Raw genomic sequence first — 18,434 nt, forward strand, 5'->3', positions numbered from 1 at the left:
GCTGCATCAACCCCCGTGGAAGAAGCTAAATTTGAGTTTTTTCCCCATAGTTTCGAGTGAGTGAAAATAACATAAATTTGAGTTGGTGAAACTTAATATTGGGTGAAAATTCAACACGGGAGTAAAGGCAAAGTACTCACCGGATTTTTTCGCATTTTACTTATTTTTGGCTTCTTCCACGCAAGGGCGGATTTGAGTGAAAGGAACTGTAAAGTGAGTTGTTTCGCGGGTCCGTGTATTTACGAAGAAAAATGTTATGATAAAACCGGAATACTTTAAAAATCAAAACTCAATTTCTGCGATGCAAAGTTGGCCTGTAATTTTTGTTTGTTTACTCAATTAATAGAAATATTTTTTTAATAAAACTTTAAAAAAAAATAAAAAATCATTCTAAGGAACCGATTTGTTTTCTAGATGACTGATTTGAAACCAGTATAAAGATTCAATGTTACTGGGGATTGAAATAGCGAACAATGATATGGTGCAGCGCTATGAAAAAGCGCATAAAATAAAGTGAGTTTTTATCAGTAAAGAACGAGTCAAGATCCCCGTGTATGTGGATAGTGAAGCTGTGACTGTTCGATTGCACGATACCTCAAATACCGAACACTAAATGCACTAAAATGCAAAATTTCAAAATTATCTACAATTCTCATATCCTTGATCTGTACGCCTGCCGAGCAAATTCATTTATTTATGCAATAATAACGAAATATTCCAGATAAATCTCCATGTAAGGAGTGTTCGGAATATGAGTATGCTCGGAATTTGAGTCAAAATGGTTTTTCTCCTTCCACATTAGTTCAATCTAACTCATGAAGCAGAGTAGTAGACTAAAGTAGACTATATTGGCAACGAAATATGCTGCCCCTAATCGCATAAGAGTACCATGTCAGTTTTCTCCAAAATCCTGTAATTTCCATTTCTGTTCCGCTTGGGGCTTGGGGCTTTAGGGGCACATCCCCGCCCCCAGGTTGGGCAGGGTAAGTAGAGATATTAAAAATGTTCACCATCCTGTAAGCATGTTTCTTATTCTCATTTATTTTAAATCACAGTTAATTGCCTATTTTCTGGGTATTGGACCACCCGACTTCGACATTATTTTTTTATTTCGTACTATGAGGTAAATTTCGAGATCGTCCGCAAACATCAACGGCAGGCCTCCACGTTGCAGGATAAAGGTTACATCATTCACAAAGAGCTAAAATAACAATAGACCTATCGTGCTTTCTTGGGGACTCCGTAGTCCGGAGCCGTTCGAAAAACAATGAGCATACGAGCATATGGAGACGCATGATGCATCAAATCTGGTGCAAAGGATGTTTCTTTCGATTTCAATAGAAACTGATCGTCAACGGTGTTTTATATCAAACATGTTTTACTAGACTTCATCAATTTCATATTTCAGTTCCATAACATATCTAATTGCTAAAACTATTTCAGTATAATCACTTATCGAAAACAGCTGCTATCGCTTCCATGCATTCTACTAGTTCAGCACATGATCAAAGCAATTCCGTCTGTCTCCTTCTCTTTCCAACATTGGATCATTCTAACAACCCCTACCATGCCGAAGCTCCAAAACAATATTCGCTGCACACCCCGCCGTTCATGGTTTGTACTTTTTCTCCTAATCCAATTTGAGATACATATGACTAATCCGTGGAGAATCATTCAAATTATGAACTAGCATTTCCCCCTACTTAAAAAAAGGTAAAATATAAAGTAAGCGTAAAATTTTAGGCCGTAATCCACATAGCAATGACACATGGATTCAAAGGTACCGCTCTAAAATGATTTACTTTTGGCAAAAGAATTAGGAACCGATTTGGTGTTTAGGTAGTAACAAAAAATTATAAGGATTTAAACCAGCACTTGCCCAATGCGCTTTTCCAATCGTGCTGACACTCCTAAATGCTCGCTTAAGCTGATCACAGAAACACGCCCCAAAGTCAATTCACGCGCACCTCTTTACTTGTCCTCCTGCCTCGATGTCTTCCTAATGCTTCATATAAGCTAATCCTGCTACCTATGTGCTGCCCTAACATACTGATTCTGAACTGATAATATGCACCATTATAGAATTGCGCCAATTGTGCTCCTCTTTCGCATTCCCGGGAGGTACCGCTAATATGGCCGAATGATTTGCTTTCACAGATTTTCATAGTGTTTCCTATAGTTGATTAGCTTGTACGATAGATTTAAGTATAATTTTATTTGTTCTGTGTAAAACTGTGTGGGTTTCTTATGCGATTTGTTGTGTTGTCTCTTGTTTCTACCTATTTATTGCGACTCAGACTTTCACAGATTTTTGGTGATATTGTTGAATATTCTCCTCCCCCACCAGGATTCCAGATCGAACGGTTTGAAGTCGACCAGCACCGGACTGGGCGGGTCGTTATAGTACAGGGTGGTGGTGCTGCTGTTGGAACCGCTCGAGGACACCGAGCTGGTACTGCAGGAGGATGAGAGGGAGGTGTTGGAACCTGGAGGAAAAGGGGCTTTGGTTAGTATTATCGGTTTGCATGAAGAGTTTCACAACTGTTTTACTCATACTGTCAGGTGATCCTGGGACATCGTAGGGATTGGGCGCTACCGCCATATTCCACGCTGAAAAAACGTAATAAGATAATCGTTAGTAATAGTTTGCGAGCGTCTTGGAGTAGTACCGCAATTGTCACAGCTGACAAGGGAGATGAATATTTAGCAAATGTATTTATAGCTCAGATTACTTTCGCCGTTTGTTAGCGAGTCGTTTCGTGTATGGTAAACAGTTGTTTTTTTCTGGCTTGCGTCTATTGACGTTCGAACGGCCACACAGAAAACGAAAGTAAATATTTCCTCGGCCGAGGAAAATGGCATCACGAGAGGCCATTTCAGAGTTGCAATTTTATGAACAATTGCTAGTGAATAAAAATAAATAAATTGATCTTTTTCACGTCACTTCATTTTTTTGCCATTCAACTTTATAGCTCTTTAAATGACGTAATTCTTATTGTCGCAGTTGCATACGAGGATTTTGTTTACTGCATGGGTTCGGGTCGAAGGACCTCAAGCTCCATGATTTTGTTTTACCATGACAGTACAACGCTATTTTTCCGGAAAACTCCTCAGGTTTTTTTTTTTTTCCCAAGCATCACAACTTTGGAAAATCATAAGTCAAGAACGAAGCTTCGTATAATAAAACATTTTTTTTAAGATGCAAAAAAAAAGTAAAATGAAAAAAAAAATCCACAAAAATTTTCACCTTTGACATATTTTTTAAACAGCGAGGATCAGTGTATAAAAGGAGAGGACTTCACCAACAATTTTTAAGAATAATGAAAGGACACATCGCCGGAACGAACTGTCAACGCTGACGCTGATCATTGCACAACCTAAGCGTGTTTAACTACCCTATGAACAACATATCACCAACCAGATACACTAAGGACTGGCATAGCGGTTTTGAACGCGGCGTGTACGTCACGGCATTCTCGTACCGAGCATCAAATGGAATCATGAACACGAACGTCTGTGTTAACGCACAGAGCAAAACGTTGAAAGACGCAACGTGTGCTTCGAGCTTAAAGAGGAAAACAAAATTAAGACAGTGTGGGGTAACACAAAGAATAAAATAGAAATGTTAAATAAGGTTGGCTTTTATGAAACAAATTATTCCCTATATATGTGGCAAGATCTATGTACGGCAAATTAAAAGATCTTCAGGTGATGTTTTAAAGAACACTGTTGTGCACATTTTAAGTATGACGACACAAACGACGTAGATAAACGCACCTCCAACGTCAATTCAGACTGCGTGGGCGTGTTTGTTCGATGGTGTTTGGCAGGTTGATGTGGAGAAGTAATGTCAACCGCGAACGGTGTGACGATGATGAACAGAAAAGCAGTGACCAAGTATGTAGGTGGGCCTAAATTTATTTTCACGTCAATTCTGCAATATTTGACACTTACGTCTAAGAATATTTTCTGAGATATCTGAAACACATGTTTTGCGGGTCATTAACACTTCCAAGGTCTCGAAACTATAGCCCTTTGATCTACAAGCATAACTTGTGCACTGTAGGGAGTTTTTCAATGGAGCACAGAACTGTAGAAATCATACAAAAAATAGGTTGCCAACGGACGGCATTGAACACAGCCTATATCTAGTTTTCTTATGAAAACTTTTTCAATGGGTTAGACTCTTAACCCTTCAACTAAGTAAACGTACAGGATTGAGCTGTGCGAATTTTCTATTTCTTTCAAGAAGTTCATGGAATAAAATACTGAAGGTGTACAAGTGTAACAAGTGCTCACGTAAATTCGTAAAGATACGGGAGGTTCCGACTGTGAAGGTCCGCAAAGATGGGTAAAAGTCCAAAAAGGTCTAAGGAAGGTCTGCAAAAGTCTATGAAGGACTCATAAAGGTCTGTGAAAGTCTACAAAATTTCGCAACGGTCTGTGAAACTCATAAAAATCTGTGGAGGTCCACGAACACTTATGTGGAGGCCCGTTAAAGTTTTTGCATTTAGTGCATGATGTAACTGAGAGTGATGACCAATGTCATTATCATCATCGAACGGTAGAACCACAGAGAAACAGAAAAGTTCCAACGTCCACCATTTAAACGGTAGTTTTATTTTTTTTGTAGGTGGTCGATCGATCACAGATAGTGCTTCCATCGATTTTGATTATGTTCAACTGCCATAGATATCTTAATGCCCTAATTTACACAATTATAAGATTTTACAGATATTTCATTTACGCACCCAATATTTTTTTACACTTTTGGTATTCTTTAATTTCCCGGTTAACCTGATCTTTTACAGCTTTTTAAATACCACCTGAGTTTTCTTTATTTTTTTATGAGTTTTTTCATGGAGTGAACTAATAGTTTCATTAAGACTAAAACTCACCCGTGTAAAAAAAGAACTGGGTGTACTTCCCCTGTGTACAATTTTGCATTTGTTCTAAGTGCAATGTTTGGTTCTCTGTGGTAGACAGATTCTACTCTACGACACCAAAACGCCACATAGGGTATCTGTTCCATTATTAATAACATGCTCCTATATCAATAACATTCGCAAAACAGACTATTTAGGCTCAATTTGTGTCGTGTTTTGTTGTTATCCGGCGTGCTCACTGTTGAAAAAAATCACAAAAATGAGAAACAAAACAGTTTGCACACCAATTCTTTGTATTCGAATGGTATTGATTGACAGCAACATAAAATTTCCATAAAAAATTAGAAATTTTATAAGAAATTAGAAATTTTTATAAGCAATAAATAAATATAAAATTCTCACAAATAAAACAAAATTTTCATAAACAATTAAGAATTTTCAACAAAACAAAAATAAATAAGCACTTTTAAAAGCAAAAATAGCAATTATAAAAGAAGAATTTTCCATAAAGAAGTCAAAATGTTCCACAAAATTTCCATAAATTAATCAATATTAGCAATAAAAAATTACAAAATTTTCCACAAAATAATCAATAAAAACCAAAAAAAAGAAAATTTTCATAAAAAATACAGGAAAGCAATAAAGCTGATGAAATTTTACATGAACTTTAAACGCTTCCAAAGAAGAAGGTCATCTATGAAAAAAAAAGTTGCAGAAAATTATTAAAATAAATAATAATTTTATGCAAATTTTCTTATTTTTTTATTGCTCTACATTGATAATTTTGTGGAAATTTTTAAATTTTCAATGGAAAAATATATTTATTTTGTGGAAATTTTTGTATTTTTTTATTGCTAATATTGATTTATTTATGGAAATTTTGCATTTTTTTGTGGAACATTTTGATTTTTTCATGGAAAATTCTTCTTTTATAATTGCAATTTTTGCTTTTAAAAGTGATTATTTATTTTTGTTCTTAATTGTTCATGGAAATTTTGTTTTATTTGAAGAAACTTAATATTTATTTATTGCTCATACCCTGATTTCTTTATTGGCAATTTTCTAATTTTTTATGGGAAATTTTTAATTTTTTGGGGGGAGTTTTTATTTTAGTCGGTATTGATTTGGGTACATGGTATATTAATTCAAGGAGCAGTTCCCCTAGATCCAATATATGGCTATTTAAAAACTTATAAGCATTAAAGTAGCAGCATGTGGCCGATTTGGCGAGATATACGACTTATTGATTACTTGGCTATCTACCAATTTGAGGCAAAAGAGGAAATGATTCCTTTTTTTCGAAGATAGAGAAGATAGTTTGACTGTTTTGATAAATAAAGACTGATGGTAGATATTTTTCGAAAATTAGACAACGGAACGGCAAAGCCTACTATTGCCTGAATCCGGTTAAATCCCTACCTTCAAAGAAAGAATCACACCCACCATTGCCTTATTTCGAGCAAATGCCTACTTTCAAATAAGGTATAATGTGACCCTAAATGGTCGGAGCCAAATGCCTGACAACGTTTTTTAACTTCATGATATCTCAATGAATTGCAAAATAAACTTATTTTGATAATATATTTTGCCTTCCATACGATAGCAGCATATCTCCCAGATATCGTTAAAACTAGCTTAACTGATAGTCTCATGTACACAAATGCCCCCAAATTTATAAATTTCAAACAAAATTTATTTTAATCAAAATCAATGCTGCCAGCACTTACCCTGGGATATTCGAGATCGTCAACCCTATTTTCGGCAGTCTCCTAGACGCGCTTTATGATTTTCCAAACCACAATCCAATTTTCCAGCGGTCTTCCAGACGCGCTTTGTGATTTTCCAATCCACATTTCATTTTCCAGCGGTCCTTTAGACGCGCTATGTGATTTTCCAAATCACAATCCATTTTCAAGCGGTCTTCCAGACGCGCTTTGTGATTTTCCAAATCACAATCCAATTTTCCAGCGGTCTTCCAGACGCGCTTTGTGATTTCCCAATCCACAATCCAATTTTCCAGTGGTCTACCAGACGCTCTTTGTAGTCATACAATATTTTTTAAACCATCAAATATTTTATTCTTTGCACTTTAACCACCATTCAACCATTTTCTAGCGGTCTTCAAGACACACTATATGATTTTCCAAACCACAATCCAATTTTCCAGCGGTCTTCTAGACGCGCTTTGTTATTTTGCAAACCACAATCCAATTTTCCAGCGGACTTCTAGAAGCACTTTGCAATTTTCCACACCAATCAAATTTTCCAGCGGTCTTCCAAACACGCTCCGTGATTTCCCAAACCACAATCCAATTTTCCAGTGGTCTACCAGACGCTCTTTGTAGTCATACAATATTTTTTAAACCATCAAATATTTTATTCTTTGCACTTTAACCACCATTCAACCATTTTCTAGCGGTCTTCCAGACACGCTTTATGATTTTCCAAACCACAAACCATTTTCCAGCGGTCTTCCAGACGCGCTTTGAGATATTCCAAACCACAATCCATTTTCTAGCGATCTTCCAGACGCGCTTTATGGTTTTCCAAACCACAATCCAATTTTCTAGCGGGCTTCTAGACGCGCTTTGTGATTTTCCAAACCACAATCCAATTTTTAAGCAGCCTTCTAGATGCGCTTTGTGATTTTCCAAACCACAATCCAATTTTCTAGCGGTCGGCCATACAATATTTTTTAACCCATCAAATATTTTACTCTTCGCACTTCAACCACTTGAATTCAATTCACCTTTTGAAATTAGCGTCAGGGTCCAAAAAATAACCTGACAGGATCGCCAAAATGTGTGACCCTAAATGGCCGAAGCGGAATGCGATGACAGCAGCCCTCCGTGGGTGCGAGTGCACGCCACGGAAATCTGACAAGAAGATGCCAAGTCATGGCTAGCTTCTCACCAATTGACAGACGGAGGTGCTGATATATAATAACACGCTGATGCTGATTTACTCAAACCCTACAGATATCTTAACGCCAACTTTCGAAGGAGGAATCATATTCTTCATTGTCCCATTCTGGGCGTACGCTTACTCCCTACAAAAAAAATTACACCCATCATTGCCTTATTCCGGGCAAACCATTGCGTTGTTCCGGAAATATGAAAATGCCAACCTTAGAAATTTATTTCAGGAGTTGTTCCGAAAATTTCTTCAGTAATCATCCTGGTGATATATCATGAATTTATTCAAAAGTTCGTTCGGAAAATCCTCTCCCAGATTTCAATTCGTTTTATTAAAACATAAATTGAGTCTATAAAAACGGTTATTATCTAACAGAAATTCTCTCAGGTATACCTTCAGGAATTCCATCGTGAGTTTCTTGCCTTTCCTGAAAGAATTTCTTCAAAAATCCTTCACAAATAAATCTAGGAATGCCTTCAAAAAATCCTTAGGGAATTCTTTTAAAAATTTGTTTAAAAATTATTTTAGAAACCCCTCCGGAATTTCCTTCAGGAATTCCTTTGGCAATACTTTCAGAAATTCTTCCAGGTATTCAATCAAAAATTCCATATCATAGGCTCCCGTAATTCAGCTGGAGTTTCTTTCAGGAATTTCCGAACGGATCCCTGAAGGAATTTCCAAAGGAACTCCTTGCTCTGTGAAATCCAGCAAGAATTTCTTCGAAATTTCCTCCAGGGATTCTTTCGGAAAATTCTCAAGAAATTACTTTGAAGATAAATCCAGATTTTTTTTTTAAATGCATTCCTTCAAAATTTCCTTCAAAAAGACCATAAAAATTCCTAACTATAATTGCGTTCTGAGAATTTCTTCAGAAATTCCTTCCGAGATTTCTTAGAAAATTCCTGCAGACATTCCTCCGGCAATTTAATTGAACTTCGGATATTCCTTTAAGTTTTTTTTCAGAAGTCACTTCTGAAATTCATTCAGAAATTCTTTTAGGATCATTCATTTAGAAACTCTTCCGAAAATAAGTATATTTCAAGATAAAATTTTCAAAACGATTTATCTGTTTTTGTAAACAAAGATTCAAACGACGATTTGACGAATCTGATAGCTCTCCCACGCAAACCAACACCACCAATAGGTAGGTGAAGGTTTCCGCTACCTGTTGATGGTGTTGGTTTGCGTGGGAGAGCTATCAAATTCGTCAAATCGTCGTTTGAATCTTTGTTTACAAAAGCAGATAAGTCGTTTTGAAAATTTTGTCTTGATTTCATTTCATTGTTTAATAAATTCTAGGGAAAATTCTTCCAACAAAATTTCCGGAATAGTTCCTGAAGGAAATTCGGAAGAAATTTCACACGGTTTTACAAAAAAAAATTCGAATGATTTCCTGGAGGAAGTTTCTAAGGTATTTCTGAAGAAATTATCAACGGAACTTGACAGGAATTCCTAACGGAATTACAAGGAAATATCTCAAGGAATTTCTGATGAGATTTCTAAAAAAATTTCTGAAGAAATTTCTAAAATAATTCGTAATGGAATTCCCGAAGAAATTTTCTTAGAATTGCTTCTTCGAATTTTCTTGAGAGGTACCCCTTAGTGTTTTTGCATTCATTGAGGTACCCCCTCATAAGATTCTCTTAAAAGATTGCTTCCGAATATCTTGAAAGGAGGCTTTTGAGCATCTTGAAACGACGTTTCTGAGCCTTTTGAAAGTAGGTTTCCAAGCCTTTCGAAATAAGAATTCCGAGCCCCTCGAAATGAGGTTTCCGTGCCTTAAAAAAGGGGGCTTCCGAGCCTCATGGAAGGGGCTTTCGAGCCGCTTGAAAGGAGGCTTTGAACATCTTGAAAAGACGTTGTAGAACCTTTTGAAAATAGGCTCCAAAGCTTCTTGAAAGAAGAATTCCGAGCCACTCGAATTGAAGTTTCTGAGCCACATGAAAGGGGGCTTCCGAGCATCTTGAAAGAGGGGATTCCTACCCTCGGAGCTTCCGAATTTTTATGAAAGGGGACTTCCAACCTCTTGGAAAGTGGGCTCCCGTTTTTTTTTTTTTTTTGAAAAGAGGCTTCCGAGCCTCCTGAAAGGAGGCTTCTGTCTTTTTTTAAAGTGGGCTTCCGAGCCTCTTGAAAAGGGGCCGCCCAGTCTGTTGAAAGGGGGCTTCCAACCCTCTTGTAAATAGGGCTTCCGAGCCTCATGAAAGGGGCGTCCGAGCCTCTTGAAAGGAGTTTTCTGAGTTTTTCGAAAGGAGGTTTACGACCTTCTTGGAAGGAGGGTTTTGAGATGCGTAGAAGAAAGCTTCCAAGAGTTTTTTTTTATAAAAGCCTTTATGCCTCAAGACTTCTGAACCTTCAAATTAGGCCCTAAACTGAAGAATCAATATTCGATTTTTTTTACGGAACGGCCGACGTAGCTTATGATCCTGAGGACGTCAGATTTTTTCCGACTCAGAAGTCGAAATAAACCTTGTTTAATTTGAAATTTGAAAACAGAAGGAAATGCTTCCTCGACATTTTCGGTCTGGTTTGACGTACAAAATAAAGTGGTATAATATGGTTTCAAACGCACCAGCAAAATACCAATGGGCACTTGACTCAACAACAACAGTTAATACATGGGCCTGGCGTTTTGATGATTCATTCATTCTGAAATGTTGCCTTTTCAGCTACAAAAGTTATAATTTTATAATTTAAAAAATATATTTTTTACAGACGTAGACTTTTACCAGAATTTATATAACATATCGGTTCATGTGTTCCTGACTGATGCACCGATCTTTTGCAAACATAAACGAGGTACGGTTTTAGGACCCAATTCAAGATTTTAGTTAGGAAGCATGTTCTTAACATATTATTCAACATTTTGTTTTGATCTGGTGTACTGCTTTTGAAGATTTTTTTGATCTTTTGTCCAATAATCCAATAGTACTTCAAACACTGTGTTGGTTGTGGTGGACATGATTCGATAGGCTTTGATTTAAGAAGATAAGAACACCGTTTCGACGAGAGGCACCTAGGCACTTAGCACCTAGCATGAAACAACGACGAGATTCTGGCAGATGTGATTGACCGTGAACCAAACCGTGGGCTGTTATGGCAGCCTATGGAGCACCTAAACGACTTCGAATTAGCTGATGACGTTGCACTCCTCGCTCAACGGCGCTCTGATATGCCAAGTAAGCTCGACGATCTTGCCGAGCGCTCTTCTTCGGCAGGCTTAGTCATTAACGTCAACAAAACCAAATCGTTGGATGTAAACACGGTGACTCCTTCCAGTTTCACAGTAGCCGGGCAACCAGTGGAGAATGTTGAAAGCTTCCAATATCTTGGTAGCCAGATGGCGTCAGACAGCGGTACCAAGATCGACATAGGCGCATGGATCTAGAAAGCAAGCCAAGGGCTGCCTTTATGAGTTTAATACATATCTGGAGAAACAGATAAGTGAACGCACCAAAATCCGCTCCAATTTCAACTCTAACGTGAAATCTGTGCTATTATACGCCAGCGAAACATTATGCGTATCAGTTGAAAACACTCAACGGCTGCAGGTGTTCATCAACAGATGCCTGCGGTATATAATTCGGGCCTGATGACCTCTCAACTGGATCTCAAACAACGAACTTCATCTTCGTTGTCACCAGTGGCCGATAGCAACAGAAATTCGGGATCGGAAGTGGGGCTGGGTCGGCCACACTCTACGTAGGGGCGGAAACGAAATCTGTAAACAAGCATTAGACTGGAACCCAGCGGGACATCGCAGTAGAGGCAGACCCAGGCTCTTTGCGGCGAAGCCTCAATAAATAAATAAAAGAAGTCGACCGAAATCTAACCTGGCAACAGGTTAAAGCGATAGCTGGGCAACGCTCAGGATGGAGATCGTTCAAGTCGGCCCTTTGCACCATCGGAGGTGTGCAGGATTCACAAGCAAAAAAAAATTAGACAACGGACAGGACACATTACGCATTTTCGTCCGAGGTATCTCTGGGGTCAGCGAAGGTACCTACAGGGGTACATGTACCCCAGGTTGAGAACCGCTGTTGTAGACGTTGCGAACAATAGTGCATCGGTCAAGAATACTTGAAACGATGTTATAAAAATTCTGGTAAATGTCGAAATCAGTAAAAATAATATTTTTGTGTTTAAGACTTTTTAAGGCAAATTTTGGGCTGTGCAACATTTCAGAACGAATGAACCATCAGCCCAAAACGTCAGACCCATATATTAACTGTCAGAGGTTGAGTCAAGTGCCCTGCGTTGTTTTCCTAGTGCGTTTGAATCATGTTATACCGTACGTCAAACAAGAACGAAAATGTCGAGGAAGCATTTTTCATCTATTTTTAAATTTCAAATTAAACAATGATTTTTGAGTCGAAAGAAAAACCGACGCGTTCAGGATGGTTAGCTTTATCGTTCCCTGAAAGAAAATCGAATATCGATTCTTAATTTTAGGACCCAACTACGCCGAAAATTCTGGTGCCCCACCATTACCAGAGCTCTGACACCGCCGTTGAACAGATCCTTCCATTTAAAGAAGCAATCATAACCACCACTGCCTTATCCCGGGAAAACGCGTACTTCTAAAAAAAAGATCACCTTTCTGCCTTATAACAAACGGAAGTTTGCTTATGCAGAAAGAATTGACCTTTCCCGCTAAAATGTCATCTCGTTTTAATGTCTCAGTCAATTCTTGGGTTTATTCAAGGTCAATTTTCCCAACGAACCCATTCTTTTTGAAGCCTCTAACTATTTTTAAAATCGAAAACATAAACTAAAAAAGTGCAACACGCGTGAACCGGTCTTCATATGCAGTTTGTTGATGTTCAAAATCCGGCAAATGATAGGCCAAACATGAATAGAACATTTGGCCGAACAGGTCATCCGGCCGAATAAGTCATTTGGCCGAATATGACAATTGGCCGAATAGGACATTTGGCCGAATAGGTTATTTGATGGTACTGTCATTTGGGTCAGCAGGACCCAGGCAGAAATTGAAATGAGATGTGAATAATGAGACGTCCGACTTTTCACCACTTAGCTCTCACTTCTCACCGTTAAAAGTGAGTAGTGCTTTTTCAAAGTGAGACGTCTCACTACTCACTTTTCACAGTAACGACTGAGAAATGAGGAGCGAGAAGTGAGGCATCTCACTATACACTTTTCTTTTCTGTAAGAAGTGAGACGTCTCACTTTGACTTCGCACAACTCACTTTTCACAGTGAGAAGTGGGGTATAAGTGGTGAGAAGTGAGACGTCTCATTTTTCACACCTCATTTCTAATTTTTTAAATGACCTATTCTGCTAAATGTCCTGCTCGCCCAAATGACATGCTCAATTAAATAACCTATTCGGCCAAATGTCCCATTCGGCCAAATGTCCTATTCGGCCAAATGTCCTTTTCGGCCAAATGGCTTTCGGTCAGATGTGTTTCCGCCTAATGGTTTGCTCGGCCTAGTGGCATTGGGCCTAACGACCCTTCCCCGTCCACTTATAGAAATGTAAGAATCGTGCTGCTTTGAGCCCATGCTGGCCTTTCAACTGAATATCGATGCATGAATTTTTGTTGAGAAAAATTTGATTTGAACCATGCCGATGAAGCTACAAGAAAAATAATGCACTGTCGACGGACTAACACTTCTTACTTCGGTAGGTAAGTAAGAAACGACAACGACCCATCATTAGCTGCGAACACGACAAACAAACACGACCATAACAATGAAAGCGCAAGTCATTCAACATTAATTCAGAGGCACCCTTGGACCGGCACCAACGACAGCAATACTCACAGTCATTGATATATTTTATCAGCTCTTCGTGCTGGGGGCTGAGATGCTCTGGCTCTGATTGCCGTTGCTGCGCTCGCAAGTACTGCGCCGAGTGCTTTTTCGTCGTCTGAAACACCGGCCGGGGTGTGCTGTAGAGGTAAAATCGAGAAAGATTTCAGTGATTAGTATTGAAGTTCCACGCATGGACAATGTAATAAGTGTCAGCAATTACAGAAGTTTCAGAAGTTTCTCTAACTACGAACAAAAAAAAACAATAATTCGTTGATCGAGGACAACTGAAGTTGTTAACTATGACAGATTTAATGGTACGGTATAGGAAGATAGTTCCAAAAGGCTTCTGGAAGTCCAAAGTGATTCGATTCTAATTGATGTGTTATGTAGGAAAAGTTATGAAGCAATTTAATTATATGATATTTTTTTCAAAATTTGCATTAATGCATAATTGTCTCAAATAAATAGGTGTTTGATCAAAGATGGGCAAGATATGAATTCGTTGTGTATTTGAAATTCGCGATATTGTACTTTGTATATTGTCAACCAGTTACCCTATTTTCTCAAAGAGATTTAGAATAAAACTATGAGCACTTATTGATGTGGTATTCCTCCCTTTGTTCTTCTAAGAATGTTTAAAATAAACCTGCCAATCATTTTTTCTTGGCCACGTTCTAGTCAGGCCCAAAACAACATCCGTAATAAGTAGTCGAAACAAGGGCAAGACAAGCATGTTATGTAAAACAGACTCTTATCGCATCGAGCGCAAACACACACCCATGTGGGTCTAGTCACACGTGATGAGGACATTCCCTACGGCTGTCTCCGTGGAAAAAGTAAAGTGAAGATTGTTTTTTCCTCTGGTTGGACAAACAGAGCAGTTGAACCAAACGAGAAACGCAAATGTTTCCAACGTCAAACTGTCGAAAATAGATCGAGTTACTTTCCACTCGGGAAGAAGTTCAAGAAAGAAAATAACCAAAAGCCAAAGCGGAGACGGGAATGTTCGAGATTGCACGCTTATTTACTTGGAAAGCTGAAATCTTATCTACCGGAGCTGGATAAACGGTTCAATGAATACCACCTAGGGAAGCATCTATTCATCGTTCATTGAGGCGTACTTATCTGATAGACTTGGTACACCCAAAAAACAAATCTGACAATTATTGTATAAGTTCGTGCCATATACAATTCTGTAAGTATTCTGTATAAAAATACAGAATATAATACAAATCTGTAAGATTTCAATTCAACAATTGTATAAAAATCTTCCAAAAATTGTATATGTCACATTATTATACAGTTTCTGTAAGGTTCTTATGCAGAACTGTATTAAAATCTGCCATCCGCTGGTTGGGTGTAAAGATGCTAGTGGAATGACTAAACGCTGCTATTGAAGAACAGATGGATCATGAAAATTAACAGCTTTGTAAACGAGAAAACAATACATAATAAGATCATTTTAATGCTTTTTCAATTTAATATTGCGCCATTGTGTTAGGATGTAAATTGTGATTAGCAGAATATCTTTGAAAATTGTCAAACGATATTTATTAGAAATTGAATTGTATTAAAGAGTTAGACTTTTAATTATCTATAAAATATACAATTTTGAGTTGTTGTTTATAATGTATAATTAAGACTTCAGAAAATTTTCTCTACACCAAGTATCATTTTAAAGGAATATATTTTTGTAATCTTCTTATATTTTCTAAAACTCAGTTTCTATCACTTGTCTTGTTAAATTCCTATGACCCTAGTTTTTCTTCAATGACAATATTTCTCGCTCGATTTTTGAAAGCGTTGAATGTCCAAGAGAAAGGCTATTTTTGTTTACTTTCGCTTTCGATTATTACAAAGCTATACTAACAGTTGCATAAGATTTTTTAAGCAAAGCTCAGTAGAAAATAGCTTTATACAGGGCATTGAGGTGAAATTATTACCGCAAATGCAAAACCTAGATATTAGCGGAAGCGAGCGAATAATATCTTAAGCTTACTGTCTATGGTGAAATTCATACAGATCCTGTTTAACAGTATGTCAAAGTAAGACAATGTTGATGGCGACTGGATTTGATTCTCAATTTGGTTTGAGTAATTCCCGGGTTAAAACATATGTATTAAAATAATCTTAACAATTTACCAATTTTTTGGGAAACGACTGTGGGATTTAATCATAGATCATTAATTAACGGCTACGCAGTCTCATATGATTAAAACGAGTTTTTATTCGTCCATAATCATAACAACTGTGAAAGTATTTACTGAACACTGTTCTATCGAGTGATATAATTCCACCGAAGAAGAAGACAACACTGTGATATTTATTTGAAAATTAAATTTATAATTGCCCAATATTCCTGAAGAATCAATTTTGAATGCGATATACAATTATTACAATATCATTCCGAAAGACTATCAGGATTAAGATTTGAAGCTACAAATAAAATAATCAAGAAGAAATGCTGTTTCAAGAATACATGATGTAACAAAAGTAAAAATTACTCTGGATTTTTGAAACAAAGACAAAACATTTACCGATAAAGAAAGTACATTCTGACGGCATCTCCTACCACCTTGAACTTGAAAACCATTTAGCTATCATCCATTTACCAATTTCAATTCATCAATCGAGCACGTGTTCTTTAAGTGCGTCTGAGCAAAGCGGATCGTTTCAGACCATCCACCCTAGATAGGCGCCGTTATCAACGCGAACCAACTGAGACAGACACTCCCAGCGACGAACAAATGTCCGGTATTTAAAATTTCCCCACTATTTGACCTGCTTCTAATTAGATTAGCACATAGATGTTAAAAGAAATGTCTCGAACTCGATCCATCCTAAGATAATACTCCACAATGGTTGTTTGAACATTGAGCAAGCAGATAACTTTCCACGCGAGCCGGCTTCCACTCCACAGGAGGCAGAGAGGCAACACGCAGTAGTGTATTGAACCGCATCTAAAGCCGCCTCGCCAGCGTACAGTTGACGTTCATCAATACGCTCCTGTTAGTCACCGACCGCGTTCTCTCAGACCATCCCTCAAAACACATTAGCATTACATAACACTAACAACAGGAGCCAAAATATCGCTTCGTGCAATATCAAAACCCTTTTTGCATACACCCTGCAATGTCGCTCTACTGAGACAATCCACAGAAATCTAAATATGCATCCTCTAGCACATGATTAAATGTTAGGAAGTTGTTATGTAAACTTCTGTCTATCCCCGAACTCACCTCTTGTCTCTGCTATCACAGTCACCGTTGCTGCTCTTCTTACCCAGATCACGCATCAGTTCGAACTTTTCATAGTTCTGTGGAATACCTGTGGGTGGGACAGAACCAAAACCTCTAATCAACGCACTTCCGCAAACAAACAAAAATCACAAACAGCATTGCAATTGGCCATAGGGCATTCTTCCGGTCACGAGAAAAAATCGATTGCACAACATTTTGCGCTGTATTCATCAGATGATGGCCTCGTCGCACCGGTTTCTTCGTTACCTCTTCGCGTTTTCGCGACCAGCTTGCTGGGCCCTTTCGACACTGTATACATATTTTCCCGAATACCCGGAGTCCGGTACTGCACAAGAACGCACTAGATCTAACAACTAGAACGGACGATTTCAAATGACCAACTTCAACCAGTCATGAATAGGAACGTACGCGATTACCGATAGCAAATCGAAACTTAATCAAACCAGCTCAAGAGTGTGACTACCGTGCTGTGATCTACTACCGAGCGCCACCACACACAGAACGAACGATGATGCGGTGGGCTGAATGAACGGCTGCTCTAGAGAAAAGTCCCATGCTCTCAGTCAGCGTGTGTGCTCATCGCGAAGAGCGTGGTGGTGAACGAAACGCTCAGATTCACATGATACAGGCAGCGTGCATTCATTCGAGAGTCGAGACCATGATGTGGTGAATTGAAACCAGCCAAACACAACACGGTAAAGATTCCATATCGGTTTGCATCATTCGGAAAAGAATTTCACGTTCAACTTGATTAAAATCGGGTTCAAACAGTTCAAACTGTTCATTGCGTAAGGAGTAGATAAGCGCATAAAACTTTGAACTAAACTCGAGCTTGCAGGATTTCCCATATGCCACAAGACAAATAATTTCACAATTTCAAATCAAAATGACAAACAATTGATTTGTTCTCCAATTCAGCCAATAACTTATCGATGCCTCGGCGTTTTTCCATCACGAATTATGATAACGAAATGAAATAAAAACAAGTCGTTAAAACTGCTTGTTCAACAAGAAAAATTAACAAGGAAGTACTCCGAACGTGCCCTTATAGCCTATTCAGATTTCAGCTTACGCCATTTATGATAATATGTACATATTATGATAAAGAATAACTTGATGCCAATTTCCATACATTCAATCATCTCTTATATTTAAAACGATATTTATTATAATAAATGGCGTAATCTGAACAGGCTATTATTGCAAAAGTCTAATATTACAGAAGTCTTGCATCAAGGGCGTAGCCAAAAGGAGGGCAGGGGGGCTGTCGAAACCCCCCCCCCCCCCTCTAAATTGTGGAAAGATTGAACGGGTACTGAAATGAATTCCCTCAAACATGTGCACTTTACGATCCAATCATATACAGAAATAGGTGGTTGAAATTCAAATGATTCCCAAAACTTATTAGGGCATCCAGGATCCATAATATATGAAAGTTCAAACTCGAAACATTTCGGGCTCAAAAATTCTCCTTGAAATCCTTCTAGAAGCTCCCCTGGGAACTTCGGAATTCCTCCGGAAAGTTATCCACAAATTCCTCTGAAAATCGTTCGAAAGTCCTTCTCATGTAACTGTAATTCCTCCTTATCTAGAAACGC

The 18,434-nt window shown here is 38.1% G+C and overlaps 1 protein-coding gene across 2 annotated transcripts; it reads right to left on the reverse strand.

Moving 5' to 3' along the window:
- Positions 1–1,351: 1,351 nt before the first annotated feature.
- LOC134227242 (MAPK regulated corepressor interacting protein 2) lies at positions 1,352–17,343 on the reverse strand. Of its 2 annotated transcripts, none has more exons than XM_062708590.1 (5): positions 17,083–17,343; positions 16,816–16,903; positions 13,586–13,713; positions 2,557–2,610; positions 1,352–2,486 (listed from the first exon to the last, which is right to left on the reverse strand). In XM_062708590.1, the coding sequence occupies exons 1-5, from the start codon at positions 17,132–17,134 to the stop codon at positions 2,302–2,304; spliced, it is 507 nt and encodes a 168-aa protein (XP_062564574.1). In that variant the 5' UTR covers positions 17,135–17,343; the 3' UTR covers positions 1,352–2,301. The 2 variants fall into 2 exon arrangements, with proteins under 2 accessions (XP_062564574.1, XP_062564573.1); XM_062708589.1 differs by having other exon boundaries at positions 2,551–2,610; positions 17,083–17,339.
- Positions 17,344–18,434: the final 1,091 nt, after the last annotated feature.

This window comes from Armigeres subalbatus, chromosome 3 (genome assembly GCF_024139115.2).
Source record: "Armigeres subalbatus isolate Guangzhou_Male chromosome 3, GZ_Asu_2, whole genome shotgun sequence".
NCBI lineage: Eukaryota > Metazoa > Arthropoda > Insecta > Diptera > Culicidae > Armigeres > Armigeres subalbatus.

Excerpts from the sequence above, each read along its gene's own strand:
- LOC134227242 (XM_062708589.1), bottom strand. The coding sequence starts at position 17,134 with ATGTATACAGTGTCGAAAGGGCCCAGCAAGCTGGTCGCGAAAACGCGA. Across the intron at positions 13,714-16,815 it reads TGTGATAGCAGAGACAAGAG|CACACCCCGGCCGGTGTTTC; the intron begins GTGAGTTCGGGG and ends TTACCTCTACAG. Across the intron at positions 2,487-2,550 it reads AGGATCACCTGACAGTATGA|GTTCCAACACCTCCCTCTCA; the intron begins GTAAAACAGTTG and ends CTTTTCCTCCAG.